Source organism: Lepidochelys olivacea, assembly GCF_965140295.1.
Source record: "Lepidochelys olivacea isolate rLepOli2 genome assembly, chromosome: 10".
Lineage (NCBI taxonomy): Eukaryota > Metazoa > Chordata > Testudines > Cheloniidae > Lepidochelys > Lepidochelys olivacea.
In genome coordinates this window covers 59,431,818-59,449,742 of record NC_140420.1, presented here as the reverse complement: position 1 = coordinate 59,449,742, position 17,925 = coordinate 59,431,818, and the positions used below count along the sequence as shown (strand labels likewise).

Genomic DNA, 17,925 nt, shown 5'->3' with positions numbered 1-17,925 from the left:
TATATACACCTCTACCCCGATATAATGCGGTCCTTGGGAGGCAAAAAATCTTACCACATTATAGGTGAAACCATGTTATATCGAACTTGCTTTGGCTCCCCTGCTCCTGACCGCCCCCTCCAGAGACCCTCCCGTCCCTAATCACCCCCAGGACCCCAACCCCCCTGCTCCCTGTCGCCTGGCTGCCCTGTCCCCTATCCACACCCCTGCCCCCTGACAGGCACTCACCGACAGCGGCGGGAAGCGGAGCAACGTGGCCCCAGCCCACTCCACTCCGACAGCTCCCAGCCACGGCACTCTGCTTCCCGCCGCCAGTGAGTGCAGGGAAGTTGGGGAAAGGACACCCCGCACGCACACCTGCGGCGGGAAGTAGCGCCAGCCCCAGCCACTCTGCTTTCCTTGCCCCAGCCCGAGCTGTGTCGCTTGGGGGGTGGGGGGATTGGGGAAACGCCCCGCACTCACTGGCAGCGGGAAGCGGAGCGCCGCGGTTGGGAGCTGGCAGAGTGGAGCAGACTGGGGCTGGGCTGCTCTGCTTCCGCCGCTGTTGGTGAGTGCGGGGGGAATCCCTTCCCCCAAGCCCCCTCCCCCGAGTGACATGGCTGGGGCCGGGGTGAGGGAAGCGGAGTTGGCTGCTCCCAGCCCCCCGCTAATCACCTGGGACACTCTGGGCCTGCGGGGGCCCCCAAAAGTGCCCCCCACAGCTCCTGCCTCCCAGACCCTGGGCGGCGGGAGGCTCTGCCCCTGACTGCCCCCCGAGACCCTCTGCCCCTTATCCAACCTCTCAGCCCCGGCCCGGCACCGTTTACACGGCTCTCAGAGCAGCGTGCTGGAGCCAGACATGCTAAAGCGCTGATCCGCCGAAGCATACAGCCCCGCCCCCCAGGGCGCTGCTTTACCATGTTATATCCTAATTCGTGTTATATTGGGGTAGAGGTGTACTTGTATGAGGTGAACTGAAAAATAGTATTTCTTTTGTTTATCATTTTTACAGTTCAAATATTTGTAATAAAAAATAATAATGTAAAGTGTGCTGTGTACACTTTGTGTTCTGTCTGGTAATTGAAATCAATATATTTGAAAATGTAGAGAAACATCCAAAAATATTTAATAAATTTCAGTTGGTATTCTATTGTTTAAGAGTGTGATGAATCACGATTAATTTTTTTGAGTTAATCACATGAGTTAACTGCGATTAATCAACAGCCCAAGTGCAAACCTTTTTCTTTTCCTCCCTTCATCCCCATTTCTTTTAAAAAAACAAAACATGAGTGCTATACAAATGATGTTGTCAGAATCCAGTCCTGGTGTGATTTGAGCCATCACTACTTTGAACCCAGTATGAGTGAACGTTTGGAAGGGGTTGGAGATCTTCCTCTTAGTTGTTTTTGGGGAGAAGAAGCAGCACCTCAATTCTAAAAACATACAACATAGTTCGGTGGTTCTGCATTTTAAAATATGATTGTGCTAAAGATACAGAGCATGTAAGTTGATGCAAAGATAGAGCTTGAGATAGTATGTTGGTATAGTTACACTCTGAGTTTTAAAACACTAAAACTCAGCTGGGAGAAAAGCTGTATTATAATTACAAAGTCAACTTCTCATGCCCACATCTCATAATCATAAAGAAAAGCAGGTTACCCAAAAATTAAAAAGTAGGATGAGTACCCCTTCAGCTGCTCCTCTCCTGACACATCTCAGTTCTGTATAATGCTCCCTCCTTTGTATAATCATGCAAAGGAAAAAGCTCAAATTATTCCTTTCATAATGTAGCAAAAAGATTCAAGGGGTGGGGGGCTGTAATCACAGTATTTAGTAATTCCCAGAATTCAGTATGCAAAGCAAAAATACCTCACCCTGGGGGATGAGCAAAAGACAAGCTGAGCCAGCAAAACCTCGGGGATCGGACACCAACATCAGCAGGGTTCTGCTTCTAGAAGCCTGTAACAGCATTTGTAGTCTTACCACTTAGGGTACCAGTGCAGAAAACCAACCATCACCGTGGAGAGAGGGAGGTATTCATTTAAAAATAACTCTATTGATTGGATGCTTTCAAGTAACTTAAATACTGAATAAACACAAACACATTATGCCTCCCTTCCCATATTTATTTCCACCCCCACCCCCTGAAAAAAGTCTTTTGATTTGGATTCTTCTAAAAGCTACTTACTGTGATATTTCCATCTTTCTTCCCCTTCCCTCCTCCCCCCACCCTTTCTTTGGAATAGAAATATCCACAATAGCATGTTCTGCTTGGGTTTACATATTGAGTAGGCAGCTGATACAGTACTGAAAAAAGCTTTAGTATAAAGAGTGGAGGAGGAATATGTTGAAATCTCAGTATTTCTCAGTGTTAATTAAGGAGAACAGTAAAACTAAATATCTGTTATTTTGTTTATGATGTTGTAGCACTTTAGTATTTAGTACCCTAGGTAGCTTCTTTTTACTCCATTGAGCTAGATTAGCCTGATTACACTGGCAGGGTGCAATTGATGGATGACTGTCATTATCTTTTCAAACCTGCGTGACACTTTAGGTATAGAAGATAATTAAATTTTCAAGAGACTACACTGAGATTATAAGATTTGGGCATTTTTTAAAAAAATGACTAATGTTTTACAATCCATGCTTTTATTTCAAATTGAGCAAGAAAAACAATATTCAAGACTTCATATAACACATTTTTTTCTTTTGAGATGCTCTCGCCTGTCTCCAATAAATATATATGGCCAAATGTATTGGTAATGATTTGAAACTGTACAGGTTAGCACAATACGTTTAATGAAACCTTGTCTGAGACAAAACACTAGAGGATCATAATTAATGTCTCATTTTCTGCCAGTTGCTATTGATTACTCATTCAAAGTCCCTTTGTTCTCAAAATGGAAACAACTGTATTTCACATCACTGTCTAATGAGATTCTCAGGATAGGATTCTTTAACAACATGCTGATAATTGCGAACATATCCCTAGAATTTAAATTTAAAATGAATTAACATTATAATATAATTTCACAAAAGTCAGTGTTTTCCAAATTAAAAGTTTATTGTGGTCTGTTTTTATACATTTTTGTCAAAAACACCCAGAAAACTGAATAGAGTTAAAAATACAGCGCTACATGTCTTAGATGTTTACTTTGACTTGACTGTGATGTATGGCATATGACTCAGGTAAGTTGCTGTCTTGTATCCAGAAGGTCTATAAAGTAATAGAACCTCCCAAGGAAATGACTTTATTGCATTTTTAACTTTATATGAGCTTTTTCAGTCAGAAAGAAGTGGACATGTGCAACTTACCTAAACAGGGCAAGCTTGAAAGCTTCTCTCTCTCACCAACAGAAATTGATCTAATAAAGTATATTAGTTCACCCTCCTTGTGTCTCCTTGTTTAGTGGAGCTTGACTATCCTCTTTATCACCGCATTTTATTAAATGATACACAAAAATGCTAAGGTGAGTCAGAGTTAAGATTTGTGGTTAACACAAAACCACCAAGCAATAAAATGAAAATTTAAGGCATCTAACAGCGTGTGTCTTCGCTTCCTCCACCTGGAATCAAACATCCTGCACAAGGGCAGACAACATACCAAAAACTAAACTCTGCCCTAGTGAAGATTTCCCCCTCTCCCAGCATTACAAACATACCAAACTTCTCCACTTCACGATCTGTTCCGCATGCTTCTGGAAATCATTCATTCATGCTTAGGAAAGTGGATGCTGAACCAGCAACTCTTACTTCATAGTGGGTCCTGGTCTCTGTAAATCTTGTTCTCCGTCAGGTAATCAAGGCATGTAAGGATTCAGTTAAAGCAACATTAACACATTCATTTTATTTTTGTTAATTAACCAAATAATTATATAACCTCAAAAGTACCCACTGAATGCATATTACATTTTTTGACTTTGACTTTGTAGCTTTTCAGCTAGAAGGACCTGAAAAAAAGAGACTCAAAATGTGAACTATTTGGGGAGGGGGATTTTAATTGATTAAATTGCGGAAACTATTTGGCTAACTTTATTGAAACTCCTCAGAAGATTGAAGCTGTTGTGGACTGCATGCTGAAAATTTCAGTCATATTCTGTTTTTTTTTTGTTTTTTGAAGGTTGAACTCCTGTTTCATGTGCAAACCAGAATACAACCTTAGCTATGGTGTTGCAATGGCTTTGCCATAATGAAATGTTTATAACAGGATAAACTTTGGCCTCCTTTCCTATAAGCATCCCCTTGGTAGTTGGCTAATAAATATAATGAGCTTGTGCAGTTGTACCTGGGGGCAGAATTTTGCATCATGTAGCCAAGACTAGAAAATTAGATAGTACTTAAAAACATATTAACTAACATACAACAATAAAAGAAATGCGCTGAGGCAGTGGAAGTACATAGCGCCCGGTGACCATGATCACACTATATAACTTTGTTCCAGGAGTCTAAGAGCGTCATAGAATTATTACTGATCTGGTTTAGCCATGTTAATTGTGGGAACTCCACGAGTGCCACTGGGCCAAGTGCCCTCCTGACCTCAACTCTGATCTTCAGAGATTGATCTGTGGAGACTTTGTCTCTGAGGTGAGCAAGCCGGCAGTAGCCAGCGATGACTCTCGAAGCCAGTTCTCAGTGATATGTGCCTAATACGGAGAGTCAAAACATCTTATATTCACTAGTGGCTTGTGACAACACATATGGAAATGCCTCCAGCCTGCTGATGTCTTGTTGAAGCAACATCCATGTTTCAGATCCATATAAGAGAATTGAAAGAATGCAGGTTTGATCAATCTGTACTTTTGTATATAGTTTCACATTCTTTTGGTTCCAGACCTTTGCAGGTCCTTCAAGGCTGAGGCTGCTAAACCAGTTTTCCTTAGGGCTGGCTGTGCCCATTTGACAATATTTTATGGCCTAGATAGAGGAAGTCATCCGCTACTTCCATGATTTATCCAGAAGCCACAGATGTCTTGTATCACAATTTTTGCACCAACATTGTGGATTTTTGTGTTTGCCCAAGAAATCCTTAGCCCAAGGGCAGCTCCCTCATGCTGGAAGCTCTCTAGTGAATCCTTGAGATTGTTTGTTTGTGTCCTGACCAAATTGGTCAATGACATCCACATAATCCAGGTCAGGAGAGAGGTTGAACTGGCAGTTATACTGATATTAGCATGTATGTATTCAAGGAGCCAATCCATTGCACAGCTGAACAGGGCTAGGGCCAGGTTGCATCACTTGTAGTGTTTTAGTCCAGGATGGCATCTACAGCTTCTCAAATGCCTGTGTTTATAGCTGTCCAAGCTAATTCTGCATCATACAGGAAAGCACCAAATACATCAGACCTCAGACTGATCTGCTGTGTGTGGAAGGGGGTTGGTGTCCGCAAACACAATCACCACTCTGCATCTCGCCCTGTTTCCAGGAAATAAAGTGAATCAAGGGTCATCCAATGAAACACGGTTAGCTAACATACTTTAACTAAAATGTCTTTGAAACTAAGACAAACAGAATGGTACCCTCAAAAATGTATGTGGTGATCATGGTGAGCCCTTAGAAAAGAGCCTTGGGTCAGTGGCAACCAGCGAACCCATTTTCATACGAACATTTAAAGATGTTAGTTAAAAAATGTTAACTAACACATTTTTAAGCATTACCTGATTTCCTGCTCTAGAAATAACCCAAATCTTTGAGATCGTTTGGAGAATATAATGCAGAGACATTTAAAACACTCATTTAAACCAGTTTTTCATTTTCATAAATTACGCTTCGAAAATTAAAGAACTGCTTACCAGAGTTTTAGAATTATTTATTTGCACTCTACTGAAAACACCTTAATAGGAAGCAGAATGCTACTTCATAATCCGATTGTGTCAACAGAATTTTGGAGGTCCACAGAAGTAAGAAAGAATGATGTCTTAAAAAATAGTAGGGGTAACTTTTTCCTTTCTTCCTTCCCAAAACCTGTGAAAGAATCCAGTTTTAAAATCATTTGAAAATACACGTTTGCTTCAAAAAGCAAACAAAGTATTTACTGTTCACAAAATCATAATGTTTTAGTTAGGCATGGAGATTAACTTAATATGCAATTTAAAGCTAATTAAATATATATATTGCAGTACATGTAAAAACTGTTCTACAAATCTAACTTTTTGTATTATGAAAGTAGACAGAATACACTCTTCCTTCCTTCCTTCCTGTGTGTGAAGAGGTGATTCTTCTTTATTTCATCCTTCTGTGGCATATTTTGCTGAATCACCCCTTCCCCTAGAATGCTTTTCCATCAGCTGGTGAGCGCTGTAGCACTTTTACCTCTTGGGGCAGGTCACGTTGATTCCATTGAGGCCATCATCAAAGCTGTTTCCTGGGTTAAATTGAAGGGTGGGTGCAGAAAAGCAGTGCAGCTGAGTGTACTCTCCCTGCCTCCATAACCAGTTATTTGCCTTTTTGGAATTAGGGCTGTTCTGTCACTTGGTTGACTGAAATAAAAACCTTTTCTTTTTTCTGGTTAGTATCTACTACAAATCATTAAAAAAATTCCTTTATATTAGTTGTCTTGTTTATTTACAACATGGGTATTTGTTTCATGTAATTCAGAGAGGCAGTTACTTAATGATGTCAGCTTTTCTGTGATGACACTAATCCAGCCAGTGTTATCCAGTGTTTCTGGAGGATAACTAGTCATTGATTATTCCTTAGTAATTGGATACATGTTTAGCAGATGAGGTTCTAGGTGACTGAGGACTTGAACATTCTGTATTAATGCTGAGAACTAAGCTGTGTGTCATTTCAGTAAACTGATGCCTGTGAAGAGACTAGAAGCAGTTAGCCCAGAGTAGCCTTGTACTGATAATACAAAGTTTCCTTGCTAGTCATTGTATCCTCAGAGGTATTTGTTTCAGAGTAGCAGCTGTGTTAGTCTGTATCTGCAAAAAGAAAAGGAGTACTTGCGGCACCTTAGAGACTAACCAATTTGTTAGAGGTATTTTTGTATTCCTTTTTCCATCAGGTGCCCTTAGGACAGGATCAGTCCTAGTCAATATTGCTTCTCAATTGGTTCAGACAGGCAGAAAAGTCAATAAGATGAGCTAATGACATCTATTTTATTTTACTGTGGCAGACAGAGAAAAAACTATATTTAACCAGTTGTACTTAATATACCTCCTTCAGTTGCAGTAATATCAGAAGATTATACTTGGAGAATAACTCTATAGCGTAGATTTACAAAATTAACCTGTGCTGCTATTAGATTTTTACACAATGCGCTGTATATTCTGAGACTTGCTGTATGCAGGTCTTGTGATTATTCTATTGATTGCTGTGGCCAACTAGCTCTGAACTCTGTGGCTAGACTCCTGGTTGCTGTAGCATGTCAGTACTGGAGCCACTGACTAACATTTCTGCTTCAGTGTAAAATAAATGCAATAACAAACCAAAAGAGTGGATTCTTTTAGTTGTATTATAATACGGTAATAATGAAGAGTTCTTGAATGTCTCAACACTTATTTCATGTCCTTGCAGAAATCAGGTTATGGCAATACAAAGGGTGTAAGCAAAGGTGGTAGAGACTTGGTATGTTTGACAACTGGAAAGATTGAGGGTTGTAGTTTTCATGAATGGAGGCTGACAGCTGAGAAGTAAGAGTTGGGAGGGATGTGGGCATCTGTCTTTGGGGAATTACTTGGCAGAGGTGAATTGGTAGAAGAGAGAATTTCCACACTCATTGTCCTTTCCTTCCTTCATGTGTTTTCTCCTAAGATACCAGAAACTAAGTACCCACTTCTCCCTGTATAGGTAGAGAATGTCTATGTGGATAATTTCCAGCAGCTTTTCCTGTTGCCTGTGTGAAAGAGATGACCTTTTGGGGTTCCCCTTTTTAGGTAGGGGGAAACCACAAAAGGCATCATGAAAGCTACTGTCATTGCATAAGGTCAGTTGTTGGAATGCTCCCATCTCTCTCTGACTGCTTTTATGACAGACAAGGTAGGTGAGATAATATCTTTTGTTGGACCAACTTCTGTTGGTGAGAGAGAGAAGCTTTCACCCTACACAGAGTTTCCCAGACTTGAAGAAGAGCTCTGTGTAGATCGAAAGCATGTCTCGCTCAGAAGTTGGTCCAGTAAAAGAATATTACCTAACCCACCTTGTCTCACTAATATCCTGAAACCAACAAGGCTACAACAACAAGCCCAGTCATTAGAGTTTGGGGGGTGGGGGATAGTTCAGTGGTTTGAGCATTGGCCTGCTAAACCCAGGATTGTGAGTTCAATCCTTGAGGGGGCCATTTAGGGATCTGGGGCACAAACTGGGGATTGGTCCTGCTTTGAGCAGGGGGTTGGACTAGATGACCTCCTGAGGTCCCTTCCAACCCTGATATTCTATGATTCTATGAACACTGCATGCTCTTATGAGTGACATCCTGAGACAGTTAAATATGGACTGGAATCTTTCCCCTGCTATATCTGCCAATCTGAGATGTTTTTGCAAAGCAGGAGGGTACTTTCTTCCAAAGCCACATATTCCTGGGCTGCAGGCAAATTCTGCAGCCCTTTGAGCAACCTTGAAATATGCACACTACTTACTGCTGACTGGTTTTGATCTGTTCCTTTAAATGATGTTAGGTCGAAAGCAAGAACTTGCATACCCAAACTAAGTTTTCTATATGGTGGTCACCTCTAAAAACTTGCCAAATGGTTTAAGTAGCAGCTTTGATAATTCAGTAGTACTGCAGAACAATGAGGTATATTTATGTATTTTTTAAAGGCAAAATTGACAGGTTTTTGAAGGTGACCTGGAAAAGGAAATGAAATTGCTTCATTCCCTTTTTGCTGCCTTTTATTATGTGTAAAGACAGCCTTAAAATTATTAAGAAAAAATCTTGTATGTGTTTTTAATTAATAAAATTCAGGCCTTCTCTACTTTGCTTTTCCTGGAGTATTCTCTAGACAGACTAGAGAACTAGTAAGATTATGGCATCATAGATATCAAGAATGTGAAATCTGATTGAGTGGGTAAGCTATTTTAGTTCAGGATGCTTTAAAACTTTTTGTGTTTTGCTAACACCTACTTAACTCAAGTGCCCTGTACACTGCTGGAAGAGAAGATGTGTAAGAAACATCTAACATCTCCGCATCCTCCAACTAAAACAGGGAAAATCAGACTTGTTATTCCTGAAGTTAATAAGGTTAAAACAAAGCACAGACTTGCTTTGTTTTAACCCTTTTTATTTTTAAAATTAAGTTTTCAGGTTTTATTCATTCATTATAAGCAAAAAAAGATGGTACCCGGCAGCTGAGGGTGAGCAGTTGTAAAGGTGGTATGATATCGAGTCTTGTATCAGCACAAAGCAGCACAGAGTTGTTCCTTACACTATGCAGTCCTTGGGCCACATTTTATTCTGACAGCTTTTCAGCACCAGAGCTAATGCAGAACAAATGGAGAGGGGCTGAGGAACTAGTCCTGTTGTGAGCCTATCAGTGACCTCGGGTAACCAGCAACCTCTCAGAAGTTGCAGAAGTCCAGACAGAAAAGATGAAGGTGTGGATGATAGTGTCAACAACGTGAACAGAAAGAAAAGGACAGATGTTGGACATTTTAAGAGGAAGAGGTAGCAAGATTTGGATGTGGGACCCCTGAATCTGTGGACTGGTGAGAGGGCAGAGTTGAAGAGAGAGCACACAGGTTACGTGCCTGAGTGATGCAGGGGATTGTGGTGTGGCATAGAAAAAGCTACAGATAGAGGGAGATTAGAGAGTGGTTAGGAGGAAAGAAAAGGAGTTAATTCAGTCCTGGCATTGATAAATGTAAGTACTGTACTTGTCATGGCTGCAGGGTGGGGACAAAGGTGGCTGTAACTTGTGTGCCAAGGGGCCATTCTGGCTGCTGGGGATCACAAGAGAACAACAGTGCTGTAGCTACACCGCTCTTCTCCTAGTTATGATGGGATGCACAGTAAGGTGACATAGACCCATTGTACTGGCATGAAATGACTGACAGCAGTTAGAGCGGAAGCCAGATTGGCTAAGGTCAAGGAAGGAATTAGAGGAAAGGAATTCACGTCAGCTGTGAAGCATCTAGTGCACATTTTGGTGAGATACAAATACTAAACCACTTGGTTTTCACATCACTAAATTTAACTTAAGGATAATTTTGAATGTTAATGCTGTCTATATACTGAATTGTTTACATCATCTGATTTGGAGGGTTGCTAAAAATCAAAGCTAACTTGTAGCCCCTATAAAATACTCTGCTGCTTGGGAAACTCTGTTTGAAGTTGCATTTTTTAAAATGTTTAATGATAAATTATTTTCAACATTTCCTGTCACTTGTTGTCCTGCAACTCAATTATCAGGTATTGTTAGCACAGTTTAAGCCTAGGCAAACAATATTAAGTTGTCCTAATACCCAGCAGCAAGCTTTTAGCATCTCTTCTTTGTATCTGCATAATTATCTTTGAGGTTGATTTTATCACAACTTAGATTAGTATAATAAAAGTAAGGCTATAAAACACAAAGTAAATTGGTTGGGTCTGCACCAGGCTTCAGGTGGTGATCCAGCATGAAGAAAAAGAGATCAAAGAACTTATGTAAGAGATGCTAGTTGGCTCAGAGTTGCCATTAAGGTGTATTACTGTAGATGCCAAATTGTTATGTAAGAAATGGCTCATGCAGTGTGGACTGTTTAATGTATGAGGGAAAGCTGTGGGAGGTATTCAGAGTTACTGTTATAGAGAAATGGGCTTCTTCTGTTCAGTAGCCATATACAGTATTTATAGATGTCAGAGTAGCAGCCGTGTTAGTCTGTATCCGCAAAAAGAACAGGAGTACTTGTGGCACCTTAGAAACTAACACATTTATTTGAGCATAAGCTTCCCTGAGCTACAGCTTATTTCATCCGATGCATGCAGTGGAAAATACAGTAGGGGGATAAAAGACTGGAAGTGGATGTGTCATTACACAAAGTAAAACTATTTCCCCATGTGTATTTCCCCCCCCCCCCACTGTTCCTCACACGTTCTTGTCAACTGCTGGAAATGGCCCACTTTGATTAGCACTACAAAAGTGGGGGGGTTTTTTCCCCCTCTCCTGCTGGTAATAGCTCACCTTACCTGATCACTCTCGTTACAGTGTGTATGGTAACACCCATTGTTTCATGTTCTCTGTGTATATAAAATCCCCCTACTGTATTTTCCACTGCATGCATCCGATGAAGTGAGCTGTAGCTCACGAAAGCTTATGCTCAAATAAATTTGTTAGTCTCTAAGGTGCCACAAGTACTTCTTGTCTTTTTACTTTATAGAGAACACCCTGAGTTTCACTCTGAGTTTGGGGTTTGTTTCAAACTGTAACTGCAGAGCTAAGCATGGTTTCCACCTTCAATGGCAAAGGCCCTCTGCAGCGACCAAAACTCAGCCCAAGATTTGGGTTCGTGACGAAACCCAAAACCAGGCAGGAGTAACATTAAAATTATGCTTTAAATGATGACTCACTCTCCCTCTATGCATGTGTAAATACGGAATTGCTTATAACATTTTCACCATTATTGAATATTCCACACATTACATGTAATCAATGTATACTTTGGCTTTTGTGTTTTAAATTGCTCTTCAGGATAATTTCTCTGTGTGTATAATTTCAGTGTGTGCATACTAAACCTGAATAATATATCCTAATCTCACACTGTAAATATGATATCTTTTAACAGTTTAATCAATTTTTTAATTATTTTACAAATTTAGCAAATAAATATAATTTTGTTTACAGTACGGTATGATGTATTAGTAGGTAGACCTTTTAAGTGGAATTAAGTCCTTTTCCCAGACTCACAGCAAAATTTATTTTGGTCTTTAAAATTGAGCTATAGGTCTCTCTGCTATTGCAAAAGTACATTCTCTGAATAATAATAAAAAATATCAACATTTCTTTAAACTTTAAAACCTTGATTAAAAATTGAATAACTGGCTAAAACTGTCACAAGCAGCTAGCATAATTAATAATTCATTTACAACCTAATTTGAAGCTTAGTAATTACAATAATTTGCTTTTCATTGTTTATTTTACAGTCCAGTCTCCTTCGATCAGATATGGGGCTTGGAAGTCCTGGTCAGTTGTCATCCTCAGGAAAACCTGGAACACCATATTACCCATTTTCTTCTGCAAATCCACGCCGAAGACCACTTCATGACTCATCAGCTCTTGGTCAGTAACGTGAACTATTCTTAGACCTTTAACGCTGATGCACTTTTCACATCCCACCTTATTTTAGATAATATCTTTTTTATATGTTGCAAATTACTCTTTCAAGGGCAATGTCTGCTATATGAGATAGCTAAATAAGGGATAATACAAAATTAAGTGTAATTTTGTTTAATACATTGATTTTAGTATTGCATAAAAAATTCTTAATTGTGTAAGCAGTAATGACAGATGGATAGCAGTTGATGACCAGCTGAAGTAGCTGAGTGCCCTTAACCCAGGCCATCATTAACTCGCAGAAATGCCTGACCTTGAGGTCATTACCATTATACACTATGAAAACGTAAAGGGAAGAATAATTATCCTTTTTTTATGCTTGAAGTTACTTTATTCAGATGATCTAGAGTTGTGTGTAGTTGGTTTAAGGATCCCAGTAATTTTTGTTTCAGTTAAAGACAGTATAGTAATCAACAGGAAAACGAGACTTCTTATTTAGTAAAAAGAAAAGGAGTACTTGTGGCACCTTAGAGACTAACCAATTTATTTGAGCATAAGCTTTCGTGAGCTACAGCTCACTTCGCTGTAGCTCACGAAAGCTTATGCTCAAATAAATTGGTTAGTCTCTAAGGTGCTACAAGTACTCCTTTTCTTTTTGCGAATACAGACTAACACGGCTGCTACTCTGAAACCTGTTCTTATTTAGTGTATGCCATCAGATGCATAACAGAAATATGATTCAAGGGAGATTTTTAAGGTTGGTCACAATTAAATAATATTATGTACCTCATATTCTGGAGTTGCTCTGAGATAAGTGGACCTTACTGTACATATTACTGTTAGTCACCAACAGAACATCTGATTACTGCAAGTTGTAAGGTATTTGTATCAACTATACAATCCAGTGCTTAGTCATTTATATTACTTTATGATATAAATGCTCTGTAGTCTGAAACTATCCAAAATAATGTAGAGTCCAAGTTGAAAATATTTCATTTTGTATGCATGCTCCAGTTTTTTAAATACTTTTTTTTTTAAAAAATCCCCCCATCTGATTTTCCATTTTAGAAAATTATCACAAACTGTAGTTTTCATTTTTAGGTCACTGAAATTGCTGTCGTTTTCTGCTTTATTTCTGCACATTTCTGGTTTCTCTTCCTGTGTGCTACTTTTACCTACATACATCAAATGAAGATTTATTTTGGCTGCGTAGTATATGTAACTTGACTGTACTTAACTTTACAATTTAAACCATTGTTTATCCACAACAAAACTTCATGAAATGAGAACTTGTTTCTTGGAGTTTTAGCAGTTAACAGAAATGATCCATTTGTGTGACTTATTGAAACAGGTACTGAATATGTTGAAGTAATGTTTTTTTTAATGTCTTAAATTAGAAAAGGCAGACTTTTTAGAATTATCCTTTACAAAAATAACTAACTCCTGTTTGTCCATTTCTGATATTCAAACTCATTCACCAAGATAATTGCCATTTAGTTTTGGAGAGTGCCTTTTTTTATGCAGTCCTTTGTAACACATGCTTCTTAATACAGGTGAGATCTGTTAATAAAGAAACCTGAAAAGTTCTCCAGGATGTGGCTGAGAACAGGAACATTTAAAGAGAATGTGGTCTTGTACTGTACATTCAGTAAAACACCTTGCAAGGAGGCTGGCCGGGGTGCTAGAGCTAGGATGATGGACAGTTATGTAGGAGACTGAGGGCTTGTCTACACTGCTCCACAGTTCAGACCAAAGTGTTGCACTGTAACTCCCCCATGTGGACGCTGCAGGTGCAAACTAAAAGTATGCTAGTTCACATTAATGTAATCCTCTTCAGATTACTGTCTTCCCCTGAAAATCAAAGTTCATGTGAACATGGCACGATTTTCAGAAAGGGCACAAATGTGTAGACATAGCCACAATTTCAGTTGCTGAATCTAATCTTTACTCCTGTGCTGATTGAATCAGCTGTGACAGAATGCTGTAGATAGAGCATACGCTTGGGTGTTGAGTGGGACTGGTGCCTGGGAACCACATAAGTGTCTCCTCTGGACTGGTATGGAACGACACTGAATGTGAAGTGAGACACTAGAGATATGTGAAACCTTCATAGTTGGACCTCCAACCATGTCAAGCTAGTCTAGTTTTAGGTGCCGTTACAAACCTAAAATTTAGGATGAATTATGATTTTATGTGGAAACTATATAAAATTGGGTGGCATCACAGGTTTTTGATTTAAGATTAGGTCCAATTTGGTGTTTCCAGAGGAATTTCACTCCAGCTTATGGTGCTTGTTAGAAGGCAAAAATCAAGGGGCATATACCTTTGTGGATCTGTAGTAGAGTCCTTGTTGTCCTTGCTGGAACTGAGTGGCTGGAACTCAAGACCTGAAAATTTGTGGCTGTAAAGTAGGGGTGCTATCAAGCAAAGGACCACCCCTTGAAAATGTATGCAATAATTTTAGAAAATACAGTGTAAACACTTCTGAGCATACCATAGGAGAGGTATCCTGAGGAGAAGTGAGGGATAGAAAATAAACTTGTTGCTTTTATTATCTTTCTGTTCCTGAACCTTCTCACCTTTATTACACTATGGAGGAAGAAGATACTTTTCAGCTTGCTGCAACCAAAGGTTAAAGTCACTATTGTAATTCTAAAGATGGAAGAGTTTGTTTTGGATTATGGTTGAAAACTGGATGAATCCAAAGTGCAAACGATGATGTCACCAGATCAATTATTTATTGGGGCAGACCTGTAATGCCAGGAAATCTAATTTGTCCATTGACTATAGTGGCTGAGTTTTTTATTTTGTGCATTTTTTCAGTTCTTAATGTATGCAGCCATAGGTTTCCCTGTTGACATGGAAGTCAATTATTGGTGTAGAGAAGTGGGTGCCATATTTCCAACTTTCCAAATGTTCTGAAAGATGATTTGGATTTTCTTGGTGACTTACGAAGAATGTTGACTAGTTGGTTAATCAGCTTCACTGTTGCTGGTAGCTGAGGTGCTTCAATAAACCCTGCATGTGAATGTTGTAATCCATTTAGATGAAATTTCTGTTTTAAAAAGCAACAGTTTACATTAATTTGGATTTTAATATACCAAAGAGGTGTTTGTAATTCTAATTTTACCAAGAACACAAGCGGGGGATTCATTTATGTCCACAGTCAATCCACCTTGTGCACTTTACAGGCCATTGTTTAGTGAATGCATTATGGTATTGATGTACCTTATAGTGTTATTGTTGTCAGGGGTGACTGCCTTTCCACAAGGAGAATCCCCTGAGATCAAAGGTAATGTGAGCAAGGCAGGATTGTAGAAAAGGGCACAAACGTGTTAGTCATTGTAACCTTCTTGTAATGTGTGTAAGGCGCCTTTCATTGGTACAGAGGAAAAGATGCATAAAGCTAGAAAATGGGGACTGTATTGTGGGAAAAATAAATAATCAGTTGTTTAGTGTGGTTGATCGTTCTTGTTACTCCTTTGTAACACAGCATAGCTGATGAAATGTGTTGTTTTCTGTGTGCAGATCCTTTACAGACAAAGAAAGTAAGAAAGGTGCCCCCTGGTTTGCCTTCTTCTGTAAGTACTGAATTTTTAACTTCTAGTAAACAAATTGGGCTCAAAAGCGCACTGTTTACTTGACATACAAATCTCTTAAGTTATCATTAGGAAGGCTTTATTTAGTGACCATAAACAGCCAAGCTATTTTGGATCAGTTTCTAAGGTCTATATACACATTTGATGTGTAGTTTTTAGATTTCATAGCAATGGTTTGTACCTCACTCATATGCACTTACCCACTTGTCCCTGTCATTTGAATTCCCCTCTGGGGAACAGAGCTGGGCCAGGAGCTGTCAAAGAAGATCTCCTGTACAGGTCTTTTGATGTTTAATTAGTCATTATGTTGCTGAACAGGAGGACAGACAGAGATTAATAGCTGAGAATCTTAGAAATTTACATTTGTAATAATCCCAATGGAGCTGAAGACATTAAGATTCGGAGGACATGTACAGCTCAGCTTGCCTCAGTAGGACTGAGGTTATTAATATGCATAAATCACTAAGTCAGATGTTCATTGTGAAGCCCTGGTGGATTTTAAAGCCTTCATTAAGCTTTTCCTAACTTCAGCCTACCATCAGGAAGGCTTTCAAGCAACTAGTTTGTTGATCCCTCTTTGCTAGAAAATTTATCCTTTGAGAATAAAGGGCTTTGATGAAAAAGGTTGGAAGGGTTTTGGTTGAAAAATCATTAATAGCTGTGATAATCTAATGCTATAGGGGTGTTTTGTGGTATTAAATATACTTTATTCTTTAAAGGAAGAAAATTGTTTTTAAATGAATCTGCATTTAAAAATCCACGTGGAGTGAAAAATCCCCAGTGAAGTGAAGGAAGGATTTTCCCCCCCCTGTTCACAATAAACAAGAGGGAAGGGGAGAGAAGCTCTACTGCCTTGCGGGGTACATCTCTTTGTTGTGTAAATGGATGTTGGGCTTTTCTTTGGCAGTACTTAACACACGGGTGCAGGTGCAGTTGGATGAGTCATAACTCAAAGCCATATAGGCTGAATAGAATGCACTGCACAGGCAACAGTAATACAGTAGGAGCAAAAAGGGTCTGATCTTTTTATTTTATTTTATTTTATTTTTGTATTAACTCTGAAGCATAGATGGTGTCTTCTAGTCACCCCCCCTTTCCTTCACTTCCCACCTTCACTGTGACATACAAAAACCTGAATCTGAAACCCCATTTTAACCATACTTCCAGATGGAACTGAGATAGTTTAGACAGCCTGGGGCAGCTGTGCTCTGAACCTGCAGCCTACCTGGAAGCCAGGATTGCAGCTGCAGGCACTCTTAAAAGCTTTTGCTTGCATAAGCACTTGGACCCCACTAGAGGCTGAATAGCTGCTTGATAAACAAAATGAACACAGTGCCTCAAATCATTATTCCCGAGGCCAGGAATATATTTTTTTCGGCAGCAGCTAAAAATAGTGTGGCAATTTACATTTTAACAGTTGTGTGTTATGCAGGGGTGCCTTTCCAGTTAACAGATGATTTCTTCTAGATTAACAAAAATATATTAAAAATGACAGAGTAGCTAAAACATGTAACAGTGCAATTTTTGTTTAATTGATTGCTATAATTCTGGGAGAGTCATAAAAGTTAAATTATGTATTAATATTTAGTTGCATTGGCCAGGTAAAGAGATCATATTGGTGAATGAAAAATTCATCTCATTTCTGTTACCCAACACTAATGTTAAGAAGCAGTATGTTTTTAACGTTTCTTATTTAATTTTTTGTCTTCTAAATGAAGACACAGGATAGCAAAAGGCTGATTTTATTAAACACTGAACAAATCTCAGTGATGGAGAGAGAAAGCAGATACTGTGAGTCATCAGTATGCTGGTGATATATTTTGTAAAGTCATTGTTTCTATGTATTTTAATGGCTAGGGTCCTGATTGTAAGCTCTAAGCAAGATGATGCCAAATTCAAACAAAATTCTGATTTTTTTAATGTAAAATGCATTGTCTTTGGTAGAAGATTGAACAAAATTAAATTTTACTGACTGTTACAGAAATTTGTGACTTCTTGAAATTCTGAGGTGAGAATTAAGGAAAAGGAACACAAGCATAATTATTTGGAATGTGCTATGCTAACAAGTCAGATTGTATTTTGGCAAAAGTAAAAAGTGAATCAGCATATTTAATTTCTGTGCTGCAGATGTTCTACTCAGTAAATGAAAATCATCATTA

The 17,925-nt window shown here is 39.1% G+C and overlaps 1 protein-coding gene across 17 annotated transcripts in view; it reads left to right on the top strand.

The window, feature by feature from the left end:
- The window catches only part of TCF12 (transcription factor 12), a 284,639-nt gene that overhangs the window by 207,193 nt on the left and 59,521 nt on the right, over positions 1-17,925 (top strand). For all 17 annotated transcript variants that reach the window (XM_084642020.1, XM_084642023.1, XM_084642019.1 and 14 more), the window contains 2 exons: positions 12,038-12,173; positions 15,696-15,748. In XM_084642020.1, coding sequence (XP_084498146.1) covers positions 12,038-12,173; positions 15,696-15,748 — 189 coding nt within the window. The remainder of the gene's footprint in view (positions 1-12,037; positions 12,174-15,695; positions 15,749-17,925) is intronic.